Source organism: Antedon mediterranea, chromosome 8 (genome assembly GCF_964355755.1).
Source record: "Antedon mediterranea chromosome 8, ecAntMedi1.1, whole genome shotgun sequence".
In the NCBI taxonomy this organism is placed as follows: domain Eukaryota; kingdom Metazoa; phylum Echinodermata; class Crinoidea; order Comatulida; family Antedonidae; genus Antedon; species Antedon mediterranea.
This window is the reverse complement of record NC_092677.1, coordinates 21,882,934-21,905,356: the sequence shown is the minus strand read 5'-3', so window position 1 is coordinate 21,905,356 and position 22,423 is coordinate 21,882,934. Positions and strand designations below refer to the sequence as shown.

The window sequence follows — 22,423 nt, the reverse complement described above, 5'->3', positions numbered from 1 at the left end:
ACACAAAGATCTTCGTGTTTGGCAGTCAAAGTGTTTAGATAATTTACGGACAAAATAGTGATAAGAAAAGATTAAATAAATAAATAAAGATCCTGACAAAATCAGGATCAGGTTATATGCGTGATATTAAATGCATATAAACTAATAAATGAAGACAGAACATAAACACACAGGTACAGAACAAACTTACAGGACACAAGAACACAAACAGACATCCATATACAGAAAATACCCACACCAACAACACAGACACACATACACGTTAATTTAGAAAACACCAGCTAATGTCGAAACAACTGTTAATGTAAAACAATCCACCGCTAATGTAGTAAAACCTCCAGCTAATATAGAAACACCAACAGCGTATGTAGTAAATATAATTCAACATAAAAGAGTATCCAGGTGCTGACGTTACGACGGTAGGTGCCGATGCGTGGTTGCTAGCGCAACCATAAATGCGTTCAACCTGCCTGAATGACTCCAAGGTCACCAATGGTTTGGAATAGGCTTATTGAAGTAGTCATTTTAAAACTTAATAATTTACAATAAAAACAAACTAAAATTTCCAAAAAATCACTAAATATTTGTTTTTAATAATCTTGTAGAAAGCGATGACCTCGAATTGGACGACCCCAACGACCCGGGCGACCCCTATAGCCTAGCCTAGGCATAAGTGAGGAACGCCAAGAGTGCATCATTAAAACTGCATTTGAATTGATTAGCACACGAAATATCATAAACATGGCAAACCAGATCAAAACGGCCCCTTTTTCAGCGGCGGGTAAGGTTTGACCATATACAATGCATGTGTGAAATGCAAAGCTTTCTTATGGCCCTCCCTATGCACATGTTCGCAACACGCTGCTTGGTAGGCCTATAGTGTTCGTTATAAGAGGACGAGATGTAATTAATCGAGTAATCGAGTCGAATGCAGTTTTAATGATGCACTCTTGGCGTTCCATATCTGTTCGTTTGTTCGTGTCCACACATTCAGTATCAAATGACGATATTTCTGTATTTTTTCAATCAATTGCTTGCTTGCGAGTATTATATAAGGTATGGTTTAAAGATCTTTAGCTATGTTCGGCTTCGGGATGTTATACCACACTTTAGGCCTAGGCTAGGCTAGGCTATAGGGGTCGTCAGTTTTGTGTTATGGGTCGTCAGTTTTGTGTTATGGGTTGTCCAATTCGAGGTCGCCCGGGTCATTGCTTTCTACACACCCATTCTTCAACTACAGTTTAAGTTGAAAAAAATCAATCTAAGATACATAATTTAATAGAAATACAGATCTTTACGGTGACAAAGTTAGACTATCGCACAATGCATCATAACATGCATGCTATTTATGGGCTTACGCCCGTATTCTTAAACCGGACTTTAGTCGTAGTTCGAGCTAAAACTAAAAAAATGACGTCATTTTAATTCATAAACCGAACTTCAACTAAATCGCCAACTAATTCAGGCCAACCTCGACTAAATCGAGACGGATTTTGATCGATTTTTTTAAACGATGTTTATGAAAAACGTAACAGTCATTGAGTTGTTATATTGGCCAGATATTGAAGAATGAAATATCTATTTTTATATTAGCTTAATTAACTATACATTGGTATAAGTTATAATAATGAAAATCATCTTTATTTACAACCGTATACAAATTACATTATTTTCTTCGCGCAAGTCCGACTTGAACTACGTGACGCCATAGCGACAATGGCAGATGCGGAAATTCACCACGCGATGAAATGTTTAGGGGGCCTAGCGCTTTCTTGTCACGCTATGAAGTGCGTGGTTCGTCGCGATCATACTTTGTTGGGGGCCTAGAAAAAATAAAAGTTACCGTACCGCCATGGTTCCTAAATATATTTTGAAGATTTTGTTTGTTGTTAAACTAATCACTGTTAAATTAATACTGATATTGTTCTAATAATTAACAATTAAAATTATTTTTCATGTATAGTCCTGATGCGTAAAAAGTGTTGTAAAAAAATGGAAAGTTCTATCAATGCGCAAAATTTCGTCTGCTCCTCAAATACTCTCTTGTCATTGGCCAATGTATAGCCTTTGTTAGCCTTAATTATTAAAAATTTTACAAAATATGCGCTGTATTGAATGTGACGAACTGTGTCGAAGAAGATAAAAATCCATTTTTTTTAAATCAATCGAAAATAGGCAACAATTTATGTCTATGACAATTTTTTTTTTTAGGTAAGTTGTTCTTTTTCAAACATATAGTAATGGTATTTCCAGTTTGGGCTCGCACTGGCCAATAGCCAAGTCATTTTGTTTGACCACCCTAAACCAATTTCTGAAGTCAAATTCTTTGGACCTCAAAGTTCATATAAAAGTGTCTAGTAAAGTAAAAACTTACCTTTGATATGATAAGTGAATAAAGCCACTGGATAGTTTCATTGTGTTCTATAACTCCATTCATGCCATCTACATAGAGCATTACCTGACCAAGTGCTGGAAATTAAATGTTTTTAATTAAAAAGTTGCTCTGTCATACACAAAAACTGAAATTGAACAATTGATTTAAAAATTACATGGGTTTTAAATCAGCATCTTTATTGTGAAATGCAAGTGATATTTGAGCAGAAAATATTTTATTAACTGTTATACTTTTCTTCAAACTCTTCTGTCCTATAGTTATTTTCAGATACATATAATCAATATGGTCCTTCCAATTTAAACAGATAAGCAGTAACGGTAATAGAAATATTATAAAAAATATAATATAAAGTAATTTATTCCTTAACACACAATGTGGAGCGGACTGGCAGTTTCTGCTCAGGATAGATAAATATTCTATGTGGAGCAATCTAAGTGGTTTTCCCCTAAACATTACCACTGTACATTGAGCTTTACGCGCGGAAATAAAAGTTGTTTAAACATTTTTGTGAGGTTACTTTAATTTTACACACAGCATATCGTAAATTGGAATAAAACATTAAAAATGATTTTAATATTCAAAGTAAAATGTTCTGCAATTGTTTATTCTATAATAAAATAGACAAGTCAAAAATAATTCAATGTCATTCAATTGTATTTTGGGCTAGGCCTTATTATATTTGTATTGGTTGTATGCCTACTGGGTCTAGCTTATTATTGTCAATAAATAGTTTTATTTATACATTTTATATATCCAATCAGCTCTTAAGAGCCATTGTCTGTAAAAATCAAAGATTTGGTGGCAGATGTAAAAAAATGGATTTCTCTCAAATTTTTACCATGAATAGACATTTCAATAAAAAGCATATCTACAACATTCATTTTAATTTTTAGCCTCCGTTGCCATGACAACGGTCAATTATCCAAATTTTGATGTTTTTGCCATTTTTCACAGATTTTCTATAGTGAAAAAGTACAAACTTGTATACTTATTTTAACCAAAAATACTTACAGTATACAGTTTTTGTTTATAGCAGTGTTAACAACATGTATTGAGTTCCATTTAATGTAGAAAAAAAATAAATTACAAAGTGGAGTTTGGTTGATACCATTATTTTAAAAAGGGGTGTTTTTAAAAAATATTTTTTTTATAAAAGTATACCTCATAAACGTACCTATAACTTCCAAAGTGGTGTTTTTAAATCAATGAGGTTTTTTAATTTGATAGTCAATAGGTTTTTCAACAATAATCACGAAAAAAACACTGGGGTAAATTTCGTACATAGGTTTTGTGTTGCCAGGAAAATACAAAAAATACAAAAAATATAACAAAATATCAACAAACAAAACACATGAAACACAATTTAAATATGGCTAATCCAATAATAAAATGTATATGTGGCTTGTCATAATGCTACTAGAGTCATACAAATAGTTTAGATAAAATAGGAGAATGTGTTGCCAGGTTTATTTCAATTAATTGCCAGAAAAACAGTATTTTGCATTGAAATATTTAGTTGATGGAAAATAATGTTAAACTTGGAAATAATTGCGTCAATGGTTTTCATAAATTTTAAAATCTATTTTGTGTAAAGAGATACAGAAAGACCTCCCAAAAAATCTGACCTTGTAAATAGGTCATTTGAGGTCAAAAGGGGTCAGAATGCAAAACAGGACAGGTCCCCACTTTACTACAACTATTAATGTTTGATCAAAATTTAAAAGATAGTTCATAACAATTCTTAACAATATTCATATTTTACTTCTACTGCATTCCATTAATGACAAACTTGACCTTTTAAATTCATTCATTTTGAGGTCAACATTTTACCATAGTAACTGTTTCTATGCGAACATTTCCAAAAAATAAGGGGTTTTTCATCAATTCAAAACATTTTTTCTACATAGTTTTACATTTCTACTTTTTGCCAAATTTACTTTAAATACTGAATCCTAATAATCTCAGAAAGAAAGTCTTGACGAATCTGAAAAAAGGTAAAAAAATGACCTTTGGTGTTATCTTAAACCTGTTTACGTAACTAATGATATTTAAAAAACAAAATTAAATATGGAGTTTTCATGAAAAAAAAAATGTTTACATATTGAGGTCAAATGACATCAACATTTTACCTATAGTGTATTGTAGCAACTGTTTCTATACGTAACTAAGTACAATATTTTTAATATGGGGTTTCATGACTACAAACAATTGATTACATATTACTACCTTTTCCCAAATTTACTTATCTACTGAATCCCAGAAAATGTCTGACCTTGTGAAAGGGTCATTTGTTGGGTCAAGTTATGTCAAAATGTATTATTTATGTTATCTTAGAACCTGTTTCTATGCATAACTAAGGATAATTGTTTTTTAAATACAGTTGGAAAAGTGGCCGCTTATAATTGTAGGCCTATTATTATTTATAATCAGGTGGTTTAGTATTTTTTAGCATTTTCAGACAAATTTTAAAAACTTTTATCATATGAAAAATGGTTGCTCAAAATCTGTGTAGTTTTCTCATCTCTTCACAGTAATGTTTTTAAAACCTCTTCAAAATAAAGCTAATATATAAAGAAATACAATATACATGCACCTCTAATTCATAGGTCCATGCAATAAGTATCACATTTTTCGATTGGCCGCTTACAAAAAATCTTTTTTTTTTTGTATAAAAAGGTGCCCGCAGCTGCTTACGGTAAGCACCAAATGCACTAATTAGATAGGAAGAACAAACAGGCTTTTCAAAGTGCGTCCGTTAAGGGAGGTGGCCGCTGTAAATAAAATATGGGGTTTTCATGAATAAAAATAATCACAGAAGAAAGTGCTTACGAATATGACCTTGTGAAACGGTCATTTGAAAATGCAAATAAGGCATGCCTGCTAATTATCTACAAATTTAAATTTGTATAAGATAAATATGCAAAATCTAAAGAATATCTCAATTTTAGTTACCATAGTAACTGTTGCTATGCATAACTAAGGGAAATTAAATAATTATCAGATAATTATTAATAATTAATACTGAATCCAACCATCACAGTAAAAAAAATATAGAATTTAAAACCAATATTTAATAATAAAGTGTGATATTTTACATGCTGACCTTAAATGAAATGAAATTTCAAATCAGGGCTTCAATATTTGTTATGTAGCATTAACATACCTAAGTATATCATTGACTTTTGATTGGTTCTATTTTGGGGAGGGGAAAGTGGTGGATCCAGGACTTTTAAATAGTTAAAGGGTTGAAGGCGAGGGCCTAAAAACTTAACTTTATGTCCTATCTTTTGCATTGCAATTTTTAACTTGGGGTGGGTGGGGGCTTGGAGAAAGGGGGAAGGGTGGGACGGAGGAGTTTGAATCCGTCTATTCATTGGGGCGATAGTAGCGGCAGTGTGGGTGGTGCTTGAATGCATGCATTTGACACTCTATAGTGGATGATCGACCAAAGTGTTGCAGTTTATCTTTTTGTGGTTATAGTCGGGGTGGGGGGTGGAAGTCGAAAGTGGTGGTGGATGGGCATGTGGGATCTGCTTAGGTTAGCAAATAAAAGAAGTAAACAAATGAAAGAGGAGCTTCAAAATAATAGAGGAGTAATCTGTTGCAAAGATTAAAATTCACAACGATCTGATAATTTATTCAAATTTCCAGAGGATATAACCTATAAAATGACATTAAAACTGGGAATTACAGAATCTATAATTAAAAATTTATTTTTTTTCTCACAACACAACTAGAACTATATAAAACATTAAGAATTTTTCTGACCAATGAGTTTCAAATCAAATAATCAAAGAAAATAAAATGTTTTTACTAATATACCATGTTTTTTTTTTTATAAAAATGCCTATGTTTCTCGCAACACTGCTTGTAGATTTTAAATTTACCCCAGTATTTTATTTTAGAAATCTAATTAAACATTAGAACTACCTATTTGTAATAAATCAGCTAAAAAAATACACCACTTTGGGCGTTATGGTGAAGTAAAGTTTAGTTGCATTGAACAATTTAAAAAAAGTGAAAAACACCCCTTTTTAAATAAATGGTATCTCCCAAAGTATGAAATAAAAAAAAATAAAAAAATTTGAAACAGGTACACAATGCATTATTATTAAGCATACACTAATTATTTTTTATAATTAAATGAACAAAACAAAAATATCGTTCCTCAAAGTAGTACCAATATCCATTTTAAAAAACCTTAAAAAAAGACAAAATTTGTCAAAAACACAAATTTGGCCGTTGCCATGGAAATATACGTGTGAAATAAAAAATACTTCATATTTAATTTCTCTCAACACATATATAGCCATGTGCAAAATTTGAAAGAAATCCATTTTTTTTAGTCTGCCACTCTTTTTGATATTTCTTTGATTCTTACAGACAATGGCTCTTAATTATTTATTTAATTTTGTCCAGTCCTTTCATACAGTATTATAATTTTTTTCAATCATTATTAGATTCAAGCCCAAACATCACAGCGAATCTTCCACGATATAAATGTATAACTAAATTACAAATGTAATCGTCAATACAATACAATGTAATGTTAGCTAGAAATTAGCTGTAACTCTGCAAGGCGCTTAACTTGTCCAGGCTAGTTTGCTACTAAAGCTAGACCCCGTGTCGATGCACTGCTGACATGACACGGCCTGATGAACACCCAACAGTATGTCTTACAGGCGATAATAGCGAAAATAATCTGAATAGGCCTAAGGAGGCTAGGCCTGCTTGGTTTTCGCTGTTAATATCGTAAACACTTCCGAAACCAGTTAAAATAAGCTTGGTGTTATAATGCTGCTTTTCAATAATGCAAAATAGTTAATTTGAGTGACTGACCATCAGACAGTAAAACTGACCATCATGTCCACGCTGCTAAATATCGAAATAAACATCATTGCAAAGCTTATGATTCATATAATCTAAATATATAAATGAAAATTTACGACAAAAATAGGGTTTTGCCAGATCGGGTCACATATATATATATATATATGGTGTTTTTTGTTACCGGAGTTTGAAAATGAAAAAAGCCCAGTCAAGAAAATAAAACTTGTGTTGGCCATTTTCCGTAAGATACTTTGTGTATATCAATCGCTATGTAATTATTTTATTTAATGATTTTGAATGAAAGGAAAAAACAAAACAGTATTTGTACACTATTTTTTCGGAATTATATTTTCAGCTAAAATTAGCGCTGCTTCTTTTGTGTTAGGTATACCAACAACGTCGCGCTATATTTAGATGTTGACAGGGTCTGCCCACTGTCTGGTCATGGTCTGGGTGTGAGCATGGAGTAATAATTATTACTCCATGGTGAGAGCATGACAGCTTGTTTTTAATGTCTAAAACAATGGTATAAATAAATAATAGAAGAATGTAATAAAGTTATGCAGGATATTTATTGTTTAAATGTTTGTATTAACTCCAATTAACGGAGCGTGTCTCTTGTTTTCTGCTGTACTACTGATGAATATTCATTTGTTTACTTATGAATAATCAATTTGCTAACACAATTACTGAAATCCACAAGACTATCCGTTAGGAGCATTAGTCCGTTAACTGCGGTAAACCTTAAAAGTTAACTGTGTTGCATGGAGTAATATCATTTTAACATCGCCCCTTAGATAACAGCTGAAACCAAGTTTATATGTGATCAGCAAATTATAAAGAATATCAAATGATCTACTACAAACCACCTAGATCTGATACCCACTCCACAACTAGACTACGGTACCTTAGATAATACCAGAAAAACAGACATGTTTATTATAAAATGCTCCCAAAATATACATATTTATTCCATATAAATGAGGAAACTTTCTCACCTCTATAATAATACTCACCTCTAAGTATATAATTTTGATAGTTTTGGTCAGCCTCTGCCCCGACCTTAATGAGACATGCCAAACCATCAGCACTGACAAATTCATGTACAAGGTCCTTGTCATCCTAAATAACAAAAAGCATCAATGAAATAACTTGTGTTTGAACTGTATTGAAAATATTTAGATCTCATTAATAATTATAATAAAAGAAGAAACATTGCATAGAATTAGAGCAAAATAAAAATAACGACAATTATATACATTCAAAAGCATTTCAATTATGCACACCTTAAAGTCGAGGGGATTCCTCATATGAGGCATGGCATCACAAATTAATATTTTTTAGATTTATATTCGTAATCTATATTTAATAAGCTTTAAAATGAGCCGTTGTTTATTATAATTGGTTTATTACATGAAGAGTTATTAATGAAAACATACGAGTCACTTTCTAGCTCAGGAAATCTTCATTTTGAGAAAATCAACAATGAAGTAGCGACGGCTATTAGCTTGGCCTAGCCCGCCGATCAACGCGACAAGACTCTGTCAAAACTCGCTATTTTCTTCTCAATAACGGCAAACTAGTCGAAAATATATCACTGTGTGGTACATATTATATTTGTTATTTCTTTAAAATATATGGATAAAAATAACGATTAACTTTTTAAATATTCACAAAATGTTGAAACGTTTATTCGAGAAAATACGATCGAAGCCATGCTGTTTCATCGTAAACAAAGCGTCAGCCAATCAGAGAGCGTATTTTATCTCTGTAGCCAATCACAGTCAAGAATTTACAAATTCTTGTTAGAAATTTCAGCAACCTTAAAAAAACCAATTTCCATTGGCTAGATTTTAAAAAATCCCTTAGGTTGGTAGCTGATATATTTTGGAACAGATAGGTACCAAATATGACGTGATTCGGTTTAGCGGTTTGTTTACAAAAGCGCCGTAAAGAAAGTTGATTTTTGAGTGAACAAAAATACAATTCCCTAATGATTTTCAATGGAAACGACTTAAATAATTGCAAAATACACATACTTGTGATATTTTTTTTATGAACAAGAGTTTGATATGTTAAAGATAAGTGTTAATACTATCCTTTTTTATTGAAATTTTGAAATGTATAGGTTAGGTCGTTTTTTCACATTCTGAACTTCAAGGCTAAATATCTCAAAAGTTTGGGTTGCGACTCTGCGCCGCTTTTGTGTTGCCAGGCCTTATATCATGCAGCTGATTCTCTAGTAGTCTATGCCTATAGTCGCTAGCTAGTATTAGAAATTTAATTAAAAAACCGAAATGAATGAGATAGAACCAAAATTTAAAAAATTAATTTACTAAACAGCTTTTCTGATCACTTTTCTGATCACTTTCTAAGATATCATTTCATACTATTGTTCTTTACAATATACCAAAGTATCAGGACAGTATCATCTTAAACAAAATGGAAATTTAAGTTTTAAATAATAATATTAATAACAGACATTAGTTTATACGGTCAGAATAAACCAAATTTTAAAAGTATTCTTTTCTTCTAGAAAAAGCATTACATTGTCCCATGCTATAGATTAAGAGCAGGTAAATTATCCAATCATAAAAAACATTTATTTAAAAAAAAAATGTAATTATTGAGATGGAAAATCCAAGGTAATAAAGAAATTTTGAAGACGACATTGAAAAGGTAAGCCTTCTTTAAAAATCTAAAAAGGAAAGCTAGATAAATGGTAACTGGGAAGGCCGGTGGAACTGAAATAAATTTGCACCTCAAACTGTAACTCAATTTGGTATAAAAGCTTTATATTGTTTTCTTAAGAAAGACTACGCATCTGTTTACATGTTTTGATTGTTCTGATATTCTTAAAGTAATGCATGGTTTAATAAATACAATCTTTATAGAAGAAAAACTAATTAGATTACATAAAATATGTTTGTTTTTTTTGCAATTTTATCAGTATTTAGACAATTAAAACTGTGTATAAATAATAAGCCACCTCTAAATAATCCATCAATATAAAAAAAATCCTCAAATCAAACATAATTCTATAATAAAATGGCTATTTATTTAAACAGATATTTATACACGTTTCATAATAGGCATTGAAGGTTTGACATGATTTTTACCTGAAATATCTGCTTGAGGGAGAAAAGCGCCCTACGCAGTTCACGGCCAGTACAGTTCAATAACTTTTCTGCAAAATGAGTAAAATATCAAGACATAATTCAAGATAAAATTGATGAAAATGGTATAAGTTATTTTTTAAATGAACCCATATGGGCTGTGAACAAAATTTTGTTAAACTCTATTGATATGTAAATTAACATACTGTACAGTATTTATATTATAAAAAGATTTTCCTTGTAACTTTCAACATTTGTGAAAATAGTGCATGTATAAAAAACATTTCTTGTCTTAAATGTACATTTTATGGTTAATTATAATGACAAAATGAGAAGACAATGGACTACCTAAGTAGGCAACTTCGTACACTGCTATAAGCCTGGCATTGTCTAGTTGCTGCATTGTCTTTTTTGGTAGAATTAATTTGTAAATACAAATTGTGGAAGACTTTTATATTTTCACAGAAAATTATGATTCTTCAATCTTTTTTGCCTCCAGGACCGATCGAAAGTAGGTGCATCACAGAAGCAAAACAAAAGTATCAATTTATAAAAGAAATGAATAAATGGTAAATCCAATGTAAGAAAAACTTTGGGGATGAACCACTTACCCTTTAATATTGTCCCTTTTGTCATTTGGGAAGTAGATCCCAAATCATTATCCTCTTAAAACATGAGATAACAAATCCAACAAAAAAGTGAATATATAAAAGATCCTACATGACAATATCTAACTTAAGCTAGTAGAAACAAAAATAGATATGACAACAGCTAAGGCTAGACTGGAGCATGCTCAGTAGTGCCTCACTCGAGTGCCAGAGATAGTTTGAATTCCTTGACAGACCATGTGATAAGAAAGTTATCTGATTGGTTGATACTGAAATAATTTGAAGATGAAACTGATAAGAAGGAGGGGGGAGGGGGGCCTAGTATCATTTGCCAGAAAAAATACAATACTAACAAAATATAAAATAAATGTAATGTAAATATCTGTTTGTTATGCTTAATTGATTATTAAATTTTAATTAATATTTTCAATCAATATTATACCGTATTGTTCCTAATAAACGACCCCGGGGCGTTGCATTTTTTTTTTTGTTAGGGGTGAAATGTAAAAATTCTAAATAGAGCGTAACTAGGCCTAGGCCTACCCTAATCAACTTGCTTCAGACGGTCAATCAATGTTCGATGCAGCGTTCTTCGTTGTCCTTCACAATAGAAATAGCATGTTTATCCTCATAGTTGTCGCCTGTGTCTTTGGGACAGTTAAAAGTGACATCCGCCCTCAACTACCGTAGATGAAAAGTTCTAACAACTCAAAAGGTCTTCATGAACCAGACGCCTTGTATCAATTCCGTGTTGTGTGAATAAACATGCGATTGTCTGACCCCCGTTGTTTTCCTGGTTTTTAAAGACCAGCGATGTATGTTGTGTCGCGCGAGTTACCCTACGCGCCCGGTGTAGGCCTACATGTTTGTCACGCTGTTAGCAGACATTGTTACAGTCGCTGAAAAATGTGACTTTCCGGGCTGAAAACTAATTCTAAATGTGAAAATCCTCTGTTTATATAGATTGGGCACTAAGGTGTGTTAATTAGAAAATGAACAAAAAATGAAGGGGGGGGGGGGCGCATTTATTAGGGGCGGGGCATTTATTAGGAACAATACGGTATGTCTATTAGGTTACCTTTTATTATTGGTTATGGGTATTAAGGTTAATCATGATCATTTCTAATCACAATCTTTGTATTGATTGTTAACATCAAGTGGAATTCTAGTTGTCCCATTTTCATTATCCCCATCGTCAAGGATCACTCTTCAACATATCATTGGTTATTCAATGTTTGTGGGTGATGTAGGATATCTCTAAAACTTGCTAACGGAAATGTTTTAACTTATTCAGAATATTAACATCTATGTGAACTCGTGCAACAAATTTCATGTTAAGATGATATGGTTGTGCAACGTAACTAAGCATGATTTATTGAAATTTCATTATACTTTGAAACCGACATGTTTTAATCAACAGCAGTATGTGCATTGCATGCTTAAAGTGGAGCTCCACCCAGAAAATTACTATTTTTCATACATTTCAACTATTATTTAAAGCCCCATTCCCTACGTTTTTTAGATCTAATTTAAGATCACAAACTATATTTAATGTAAAAATAATACTATATGGTCCTATTGCGATAACTTTTTTCGTCTTTAAACGGTTAAAAATGTGAAAAATAAATCGATTTTAATAATTATAGCGGCCCGCTATAAATCCCAAAATGCATTGCGCGCGGATTGATATTTTTGTTTTTCACCTGTAATTCGCCCACTTTTCGATCGATCGTGAAGCCAAAACAAATGGAAGACTCCTAACTTTTCAGCGAAAATACCGGGTGTTCCCCAATTTGTATCAACGGAGTCTGGCAAAAATAGAAAGACAATTAATGCAGCAACTATACAACGTCAGGCTAGGTATATAGCTAGCGTACGATGTTCGTACGTTACCGATGTTTACCAGCTAGGCCTACAAAACTAAGCCTAGCTAGGCTAGGCCTGAGACCGTCCACGAGAGGTCGATCGCCGCGAGCTACTTAGGTAGTGCATTGTTTCTCACTTTTTATCATAATTTACCATAAAACGTACATTTAAGACAAGGAATGACATGGTTTAATGTTTTTAAAGTGATATATATGTATTATTTTCCAAAAAACGTCCAAAATTGCAGGGAAGGGGTCTTTAAAAATATCATCCCCCATGCTTCATATTGTTTTGAAATTTTTTTCAATGAGTACGAGTTTCTTGAAAATCACGCCTTTTTGCGTTTTGGGGGGATACCTTGTAATTTCCTATTCTTATACATGCAAAAGGGGGGTATATTTAAATAATCCTAAAAAATTAATTTCTTCACTAAAAAAAAAATTTAAAATGTAGTTTTATGTAATTTTTCCAGATCTTTCTATTTCTGGTATTGTTATCGCGTATACATTGCGCAATTTTGCGTAAATAGACACTTTCCCCTGTTCGGGTCCAATTGGGTTTTTTATTTTGCTAGGGAGTATGATCACGTGACATTTTTCACAATCATAACTGCAGCTGGCGATCTGTTATTTTGTCGCGATGTTATTTTTGACGGGCAAAAAGTATATTAAAACATTCTGAATGTGAACCTATCATGTTTCACAGTGTAATAATGTGATTATGAGACTATTACTAAAATGTCAAATTTAACGAGATTTGAGGAAGATGTGGCTATATATTCAATAAAGCTAGGCCTAGGCCTACTAGAGTGTAGGTATGTACCGATGCTGCTTGGCCTCTAGCTAGGCTGACATCCAGCAGTGAAGTTTGTTCTGCTGTTCTACCCATATGGGCCATGATAGGGTGCCTGAATAGTTGCTTTTCAGTCAGGCCCTAAGCTTCCACATCGCTTTACTACACTTTACTACTCTTGTTCTGTATATGATTTTGTGTTTCACAATTCTTAATGTGTGCGAGAAAATGGGGCGAAACGACCAAGAATTTTTAAACCCATGAATGCATTTTGGCCTAGAAAAAAATTCAAGGTTAGCTAGGCTGAGCAGACGGCTTAGCTAGGCCTAGCTTAAAGTTAATAAGCAATCTGATAGTGATAAGATTATTATGCTGTTGTTGGGATCATGAGGTTACAATACATGTAAATTATACTTTTTATCGGAAATATTACTTAGGCCTAAACAAATCATATTAATTGTGTGTATAAAATTTATTCCCCATTTTTCGACACATAATTTACCAAAGGGGAGACATTTCACCCATGCGTTAAACGGCGACTAAAACGCGTCAGTTGCTAAGTGTAACGCGTTTCGCGACGTATTGTAAACTAATAACCCCTAAGTTACTGAAAAAGTGTAATGTATTAAAAAATACTATTTTCTGACCGATTTTTTAGAAATGAGTTTTTGGAAAATATTTCCGTATTTTCCCTGTTTTTTTTTATGTAATCACTTTCAATTAAACATACTTAAACATAATATAAGCTGAGAAAGTCTGAGTGTAGCTCCACTTTAAATAGAAAATGCTAAAAATCAATTTGTAATCATGTTAGAGCATATCAAACTGCTTTCAGTTGTGTTCACAACACACACACTTCAAACTTTAAAAATCATGTTAACATCAATCAGCAATTTAAATATACTGTACTATTAAATGACACAAAAAAATGCGTTTGTTGATGAGAAATTATTATCATTAAAAAGCATTATTGTGGAATACCATCATCTGCAGATAATTAAAGAAGATCATATATAGTCAAGATATAATCCCTGGTCAGAATGCTAAAAGAAATTGCAACAAAATGTTTTATTGTTGCTGGCTTTTCTAGCTAGATTTTGCTTTGCTAACTGATTTATATTCAATCTGTCAATAAGCTGTTCAAGGTGTCCGACAGGTGACATAGGAAGGCAAGGTCTATATGTCCTACACAATAATTACTTGCATCAGTCATCAGCCAAATTACATGTATATCTTATATACTCTAAGCACTTTTATTACTTAAAATTTATAAAATATAGACTTCTCTCATCTAGTTAACTTTCACTGTCAGTATGATTTTGGGTACAATTTGGAAAAATTATTTAAGGTTGCTGGGGTAGCACTAACATTTCATTTTGTTTAGCCATTTGGCGAAAGTCTAAATATTTTTTTTAGTCAAATCAGTTTATCTATAGCCAAAATGGCTAAAATCAAATTTTTTTATTTAGCCAAATGAATCTGTTTTTAGCCATAATTTAAAATTGTTGAAATATAATGCTAAAAACATTTTAGTCAATTTATCTATGTCAACAGGTCTATACACTGTTCCCTGAACATTTTTGTAAGGCATTGAGATAAAGAACCATGCCTAAATCACTGTATGATTAAAAAAATAATATTCTTTTTGTATTTTTTTTACATGATCAAAACAATTGTTCAAATTGTTTTTAATCATACAGCATTCATACAGTTATCAATTTAATAAGAAACATTTTAAATTTTTTTGAAATCCCCTGAATGCTATGTTACTTTTGTTTTTTACGCTTGGCTGGTCATGTTTGTGTGTGACGGCTTCCATCGCGTACCAGGCGAAAATCGTGTCCTAGACTTCACGGTCACAAATTGGGTATGCTCAAGAGGTGCGAAAGTGCAGAACCGCCGGCCTAAGCCTAGGCCTACAAAATGATGTACAACAACGGTATATCGTAGGCTATGCTAAAAATATTGACGAAAATTCCTAGCAAACGAACACTCGTATCATTGTTGAACGTAAGATAATATAGGCCAAAGCACAGAGTACACGTCTTTCCATCCCTCAAGGCTGCGCCGAAGCGTTTCTGGCAGGGCAAGAAATTTATCCCGATTATTATTTATTTACACAATATTAACAATTACACAGAAGCCGGCGGCCGGCCCCGCTCAGGTGCACGTGTGTGTTTAGCTAAATCCCTGTTAGACTCTACCATTTCCCGCACGTTGTTTTGTTTACACTGACGCACGAGGGAAGTTTATTACGGGTAAAATAGGAAACTACATTAAATTGAAAGACTCTAAAATGCATAACGCATACATGTTTGATTTCGATAAGATTAAATTCATCGAAGATACTATAATGTTTCTTTTTAATCTGAAAAGTACACCCCTATCGAAAAATAGACAATCCCGGTAATTAGCCGACCGTCAGCTAAGTAGTCGTTTGTGCAGCGCACAACACGTGATAGTTTGGGTAGACTTCATCATCCATGTGTCGTGTAACGTCTGTCTCTCTCTGTGCAGTCTACCTCTGCTGCTATCTCCATCTTTTTTAAATAACAAAGAGACGCCTGGTACAACGAAACAAGTTGACGAAAAATGGAGCTTGAAGTAGGCCTAAACAACGTGATAACGAACAAAATAAATGCTTGGAGATCGACAAATGGACCTTTTAGTTGGACTTTATGCTTTCGCCAAAATGATTATTTAATTATCTATTTTATCATATGTCATCGCCAAAATAGCTAAAGTAGCCGTTTTATTTTTCGCCAATCTGGAAACGTTTTCGCCCATGGCGACTTGGCGATCGGCCAGTGCGAGCCCAGGGTTGGCCCTATAGTGAAGATTCTACTTTTAAAGTCAGGGTATGTTCACAAATTCAGTAAGTAACTCACTGTAACTCACCTTAATCCATGACCGGCATTAACAGCACAGATCCTGGGGGAGACAAGTGGGACATATCTCCTCCACTTGTGCCACTGACCGGCATTAAACACAGAAGCACAATGTATTCATTATTTTACCAAAAAATCAGTCCAATAAATTTTAGTTCAAAATTTAAAATGTTACTGACTGAGGAAACATAATTAGGCCCAAAAAAACTAAATAGTTTGTTTGCTGTCATCCGCCGCCCCTAATTTCGCCAAAAATTAGGGGCGGAGATAAGAAAAAAGGTTTTTTTTTACGTTGAGGGCGCTTTAAAAAAAAAGTTTTTTTATGAGTTTTTTTGGCCGAAAAGGTGTTAATCGAGTGTGCGAGGATGAAACAATTAAAATAATAATGTACCGTTTATTTCGGTGTATAATCGCACTTTTGACATGCAAATTTAACCTCTAAATTAAGGATGCGTCATACACCAAACATAAATGCCTCACCACACAGATATTGCCACCTCGTTGGCTAGGCCTGGGCTTTTTAAGGCAAGGCCTAGTACTAAAGAGTAGGCCTAGCCAGCTACAGTACAGTGTACTAACGTAACAGCAACCTGCTAGTTTTCAAGGCATTTTAGCGTGATTTTGTACTAAATATGATAAAAAGATTTGTTCATTATGGAGCTGTTTTAGGGGCTCCGATAAAATTTCATTTGTAAACGTTTACGATTGGAATAGTATTATACTTACTGGGGCGGATCCAGACATTTTTGAGGGGGGGGTCCGCCGATAAAAAGGCCACATCAGATATTGAGTATTTGAGCCACAGCATGGTGGGGGTTGTGGCGAAGCGAATTTTGTTACAGGACACACTTAGATGGCCGGAAATGGCACTCTCGCACGCAAAATCCATGATAAATGGCACCTTTCTAGTTCGCTAGAAATGACACTTATTAGCAGGGACAACGATGCAAAATTAAAAGTTGTTATTTTTCAACCAATTTAAACATTATCTGTTGGTATTTTGTTTCAATATTCCAAGAAAGAAAGAATTACGAAAATCTGACTTGTAGTTTTCGAAATATAGGGTCTAAAACATTGCCGAAAATGATCGTTTTTAGCCACGAACGTTGTAAACAAATTGCGCCATTTTTAGCTAAAATAATTACATATAATTACGTTTTATAGTAATTTCTTTTATATATCAACATTGGAAATATCAATAAAATATGTTATTAAATGTTTATAAAATATATAGAGTTGTTTATTTAATGGAATTCGTACAAATTCATTGCTCTAAATTTGTGTAGTACCGTTCAGTACAGAGAGATCACGTGACTTCTTGGTACACGCGAGAGAAAACATTCCGCTGTGGGTGATTCGCGTCCACCAATCAAATAGCCAGAATCCAAAATCATTCAACCGTGAGCTCTGCCGAACGCGGGAAAGCTCAGCTTTGATTGGCTTACGATGACATAATATCACAAAATGGTGGTTTTTTAGTTGAGCCTCACGTAATTTTCAAAAATATTGTTTCAAAAATGAAATAAATGAACCTTCTTTATGGTATGTGTGATTTTTCTTTAAAAGATTTGAATAATAAAGGCTTCATATCGAGAAAAAAATATTTTTTTGGCGTATGAAGACAAACAAATCCCAGGTCATGAGAGGATCAACTACAAAAACAAGGTTGAATGATGATTTTTGAGTAAACAATCTACCGCGTATGGTCGTACGTGCTAGATAGTATGATATTTTAACTACATTTTTTACATGTTTGGTTGGATGTAATGGAAATAAAAAATAGTTGATCTGATGGAATGATGTAAATAAACAAATACTCAAAAGAATTATGTTTACAGTTCAATTATTTTCAGAATAATAATACATAAAAATGTGTTTACCAATGGACAAATAATCGCGTCAATGACATAGCGCGCATGGTAACGTACGCTGAGTAAAAAGTTTACATGCGCCCTCTGTAGTATGTGAAACGATCTATATTTAGAAGTTTAAGTAGAGATCATCACGCGTCACCACCTCTCACGATGCTCTTTGATCGGCCGCCGTAACTTAACATCACGCTCATTGTGATCAATTTCTGTTTTATTTTTGGGGTTAGTGTAGCCTACTCTGTGCATACTAATATACACACAAATATGTCACACAAATAAAATATTGAACCTCTAAAAAAAGGGCACCCTTAAAATTTAGGGGGGGGTCCGGACCCTGTGGACCCCCCTCTGGATCCGCCCCAGAGTTATACGCACGATCGCCGACCGCCGTACCCCCAGCGCGAGCGAGCCCTTCTTGGCAACCACATGGTGTAACGGTATTCGACTAGTATATTCTCCAGTTGATTATAGCATAGACCTAGCGTACACACTTCTAGGATACATAGATACTAATCGAATACGATTGTCCGTGAAACGTGCGCCCTCTCGATAAAAGGATCGAGCGAGGCTAGCCCACACACACGTGTGGTCATGCACTCGATGTTGCGGGTGCGAAACTCATGAATAACAAGTTAGAAAGAACTGACGGAATGGGGGACTTCCCTTCTTGTTGAGGCTGGGCGCGGCCGAGTCTAGGTGAGAAAAAACATTGTTTTGATGAAATATAAAGTGCATCTTATACATCGACGATATACAAAATACCGATATTTTACTCTCAGGGGTGCGTCTTATACACAGGTGCGACTTATACACCGAAATATACGGTACACTAAATTCTAAAATATTTAATTAGGCCTGCTAACGACGACTTACTGTGTAGTAGGCCTAGCCTAGACTAGTTTAGTCACGGGGCCTAACGCGCCCAAAACAGAATTAAAGTGTGAAACAAATTATGAATAGATGTTTGAGCTCATTGTTTTATTCAGTGTGTTTGTTACTCTCAAATTCGCGTACAATTAACAGAGAAATTAACATTAAAAAAAAACAAAAACAAAAACTTCCCCCCCCCCCCCCTCCACCAAAAAAAAAAAAATAACAGCAAACCAACAATTTTTTTTTTTAGGCCTTATAAGTTGATTTTTAGGACTAGCTTACACAGACAATACTTGCATGGCAAAAGAGTAGCCACACTATGCTACTTGTGTTTAAAAATGTTAAAACTATGATAATAGGGAAGTTTCGCAATCTTACAATATGATACTGAAAAGTTTTGAGCTGTTCCTCATTTCATATTCGTAAAGCGTATTCATGTTGACAAATAACATATTCGTAACTACAAAACGAGCATAGTTTTTGATCTTTGCACTTCAAGAATTGATTCATGACTATAAAATAATGAATTATAGATTTATTGAAAGTAATTTACAAAAAGTGATTTACTAAAAATGTCAGGTCAATTTTAAGAATTAGCAGCCAGCCAAGGAACACGTACCTGTGCTTCATTAAATTTTACCAGTCATACTTTGGACGGCAGCCTCAATATTTGTTGTTATGCGAAACAGATTTTTACTGGCTTATGAAAACGAATATGTGTGTGTGACGTATCCGTTTTCGTTATCGTATAATTATAGCGTTGCAAAACCTCTCTATTAACAAAAAATACCAGCTATAGAAAGAATGTAGTATGAATTAACTATTACTACTTAATTACCTATTTCTAATCAGTGATAGTTCAGTATTAAAAAACTGACTGATCAACTAGACATTCAAAAGAAGCTGGATGCTCAATTTAAAACAGTAGGCTTATTACACTTAAATGTGTTCATGATTCTGTTATCTTTAATATTAAAATATTACAACAACCAACCTACAATATCCTAAAATATCCTAAACGTCAACTTTTCTTTTTAAATAATGACTATGTTCTTTGTAGGGCGCCATATAAAAACTTGTATAGAATAGAATAGAAATACCAATTTGCACCAACGCTGATATAGGTTGGATTGTGAAGTATGTTAACTATGGTTTGAATCAGACTATAGCCCCTTTCACACAGAGCTGTAAGACGGTAATATTGCGGTAATTCGCGAACGCCGGCTTATGTGTGAAAGGGTAAAAACCCCTTAATGCCGGCTTCCGTTAGACCGCCTCTGGACCTAGTAAAATTGCGGTAACATTACCGTCACGGTCGTAAGCCTGATCTGTGTGAAAGAGTCCACGATATAATGCCTGCTTACGCAGTGAAGCAAGGATAAATTCGGGACATTTTCCTTGGTTGAGAAAGAATGTGGCAATTACTTTAGGCCAAATTATTAGATTATATCCATATATATATATATTTTTAGGTTAGTTTATAAATAATACAATGGAAGAATACAGCCAATAATAATAACAATATAACAGATGTTGATCCAAAGATTATTTAACTTGCTGTAACATACGTAAGCCTAGGCCCTAGTTAGCATAGTTCTAGCAGGAACATCCTCCGTTGCGCGCTCCCGGTGCTAGCTCATAACAGCTTCTGATAATTAAATTCGCGTCTATTTGTAGGCATAATAGATTTTGTTTCTGTAGAATGGCAATCACGATCGGGCAGTTATTAGCACGGAGTGGTGTTGGGCAAAAATATAGGTTTTATACATCGTAACCAATAAAACCAATAAAACTAAACGACGGACACACAAAACAACATCAGCAAACATGTGCGTGCATGGCATGGCATGTTTTGTCGCCGGCGGCGGACGAGGTGCCCGCCATTTTTTTTTCTCAAAAAGTGCGACCTCTATTTTATTAAGACAGTAATGTTTAAATTGCGCCTTTTCACTGTGAAAACGGTAAAATTACCGTAATATTACCTTCTGTGTGAATGGGTTTAGACCGGCAATAACGCCAGCTTGCTTACCGCAATATTGCCGAAGTTCTGTGTGAAAAGGCCTTATGATAAACCTGGTGTATATAATGTACATTTAACACAAATAACAGGTTCAATATGCAATTGCTTCCTTCTCTCATTCCTAAGGTCTATCATCAAGGTCTATGTGAAAGGTTGGGATCATAATAAATTTAGTTGGCATCTATTCATTATATAAACTAAGGTAGTATATTGCATGGCTACAAAATTAAGTAAGAGATGATTTTGTGATGACAATGATTGCTGATCAAAAAATATTTATGTTATTTAAATCATTTGAACCAATTTCATGCATTACAAAAAACATAATATATTCTATTCTATTCTATAGGTTTTTATATGGCGCCCTACAAAGAACAGAGAGCCTAAAAATACCTATTAATTAATTAAAAAGAAAAGTTTTAAGTTGACGTTTAAATAGAGGTACCGAATTCGCTCCTCTCAAATCGACGGGTAGCGCATTCCAGATCCGTGGAGCGGCAACAGAAAAAGCATTGTTACCAGCTTTCCTATTAGATCGTGGATGGGTGGAATCATTAGAGGAGCGAAGTCGGCACCTGTAATTAAATGAAAGCTGGTCACGGTTAAACTTATATTAAGATTTTTCATATCGTTAGGTAGGGAGTGTTGACAAAGTGTGAGGCAGCGAATACTTGTGCGAGGCATTATTTTATCATTTCCAAAGGTATGAGGCATGCAAGGTATATAGTTACATTATTTTAGTTCACTTTTACAACAGTGCCCAAACTGTTCAAAGGTTGTCTGTGATTAGTTTTTTAAAGTGGAACTGCAAAAACTTGCTGCAGACAGTACTGTTTCAATCTTATTAGATCTTTTCAGTGCAACTCAGATTTCGAACTGATACAGTATGTACCACAGATCTGGCACAATATATATATAAGCTGAGACATGATACACTGATTATCAACAATGCTAATTGAGTTCACAAAAAAAAATTAATTGTTTCGAATTGAAGAGTATTTATATAAACACATCAGGCACAGAACATTAATTCTAAACTGACCGGTGATACTACATATATATTCTCTTTCAGGGGCGGATCCAGGATTTTGTGAAAGGGGGGGGGGGCGCAACTGTAGAGAGTCCATACCCCCAACCATGGTGGGGCTGAGCTGAGACAATTTT

General features: G+C 33.8%; 1 protein-coding gene across 13 annotated transcripts in view; it reads right to left on the bottom strand.

Annotated features, from left to right (window-relative positions):
* Positions 1-22,423, bottom strand: part of LOC140057257 (uncharacterized) — a 150,748-nt gene that overhangs the window by 93,023 nt on the left and 35,302 nt on the right. For 12 of the 13 annotated variants that reach the window (XM_072102833.1, XM_072102828.1, XM_072102832.1 and 9 more), the window contains exons 4-6: positions 10,345-10,412; positions 8,242-8,347; positions 2,375-2,469 (exon numbers count right to left, since the gene is read on the bottom strand). In XM_072102833.1, coding sequence (XP_071958934.1) covers positions 2,375-2,469; positions 8,242-8,347; positions 10,345-10,412 — 269 coding nt within the window. Of the gene's footprint in view, positions 1-2,374; positions 2,470-8,241; positions 8,348-10,344; positions 10,413-10,952; positions 11,225-22,423 lie in introns of those variants that run through there. The other variant, XM_072102839.1, reaches the window with a different exon arrangement.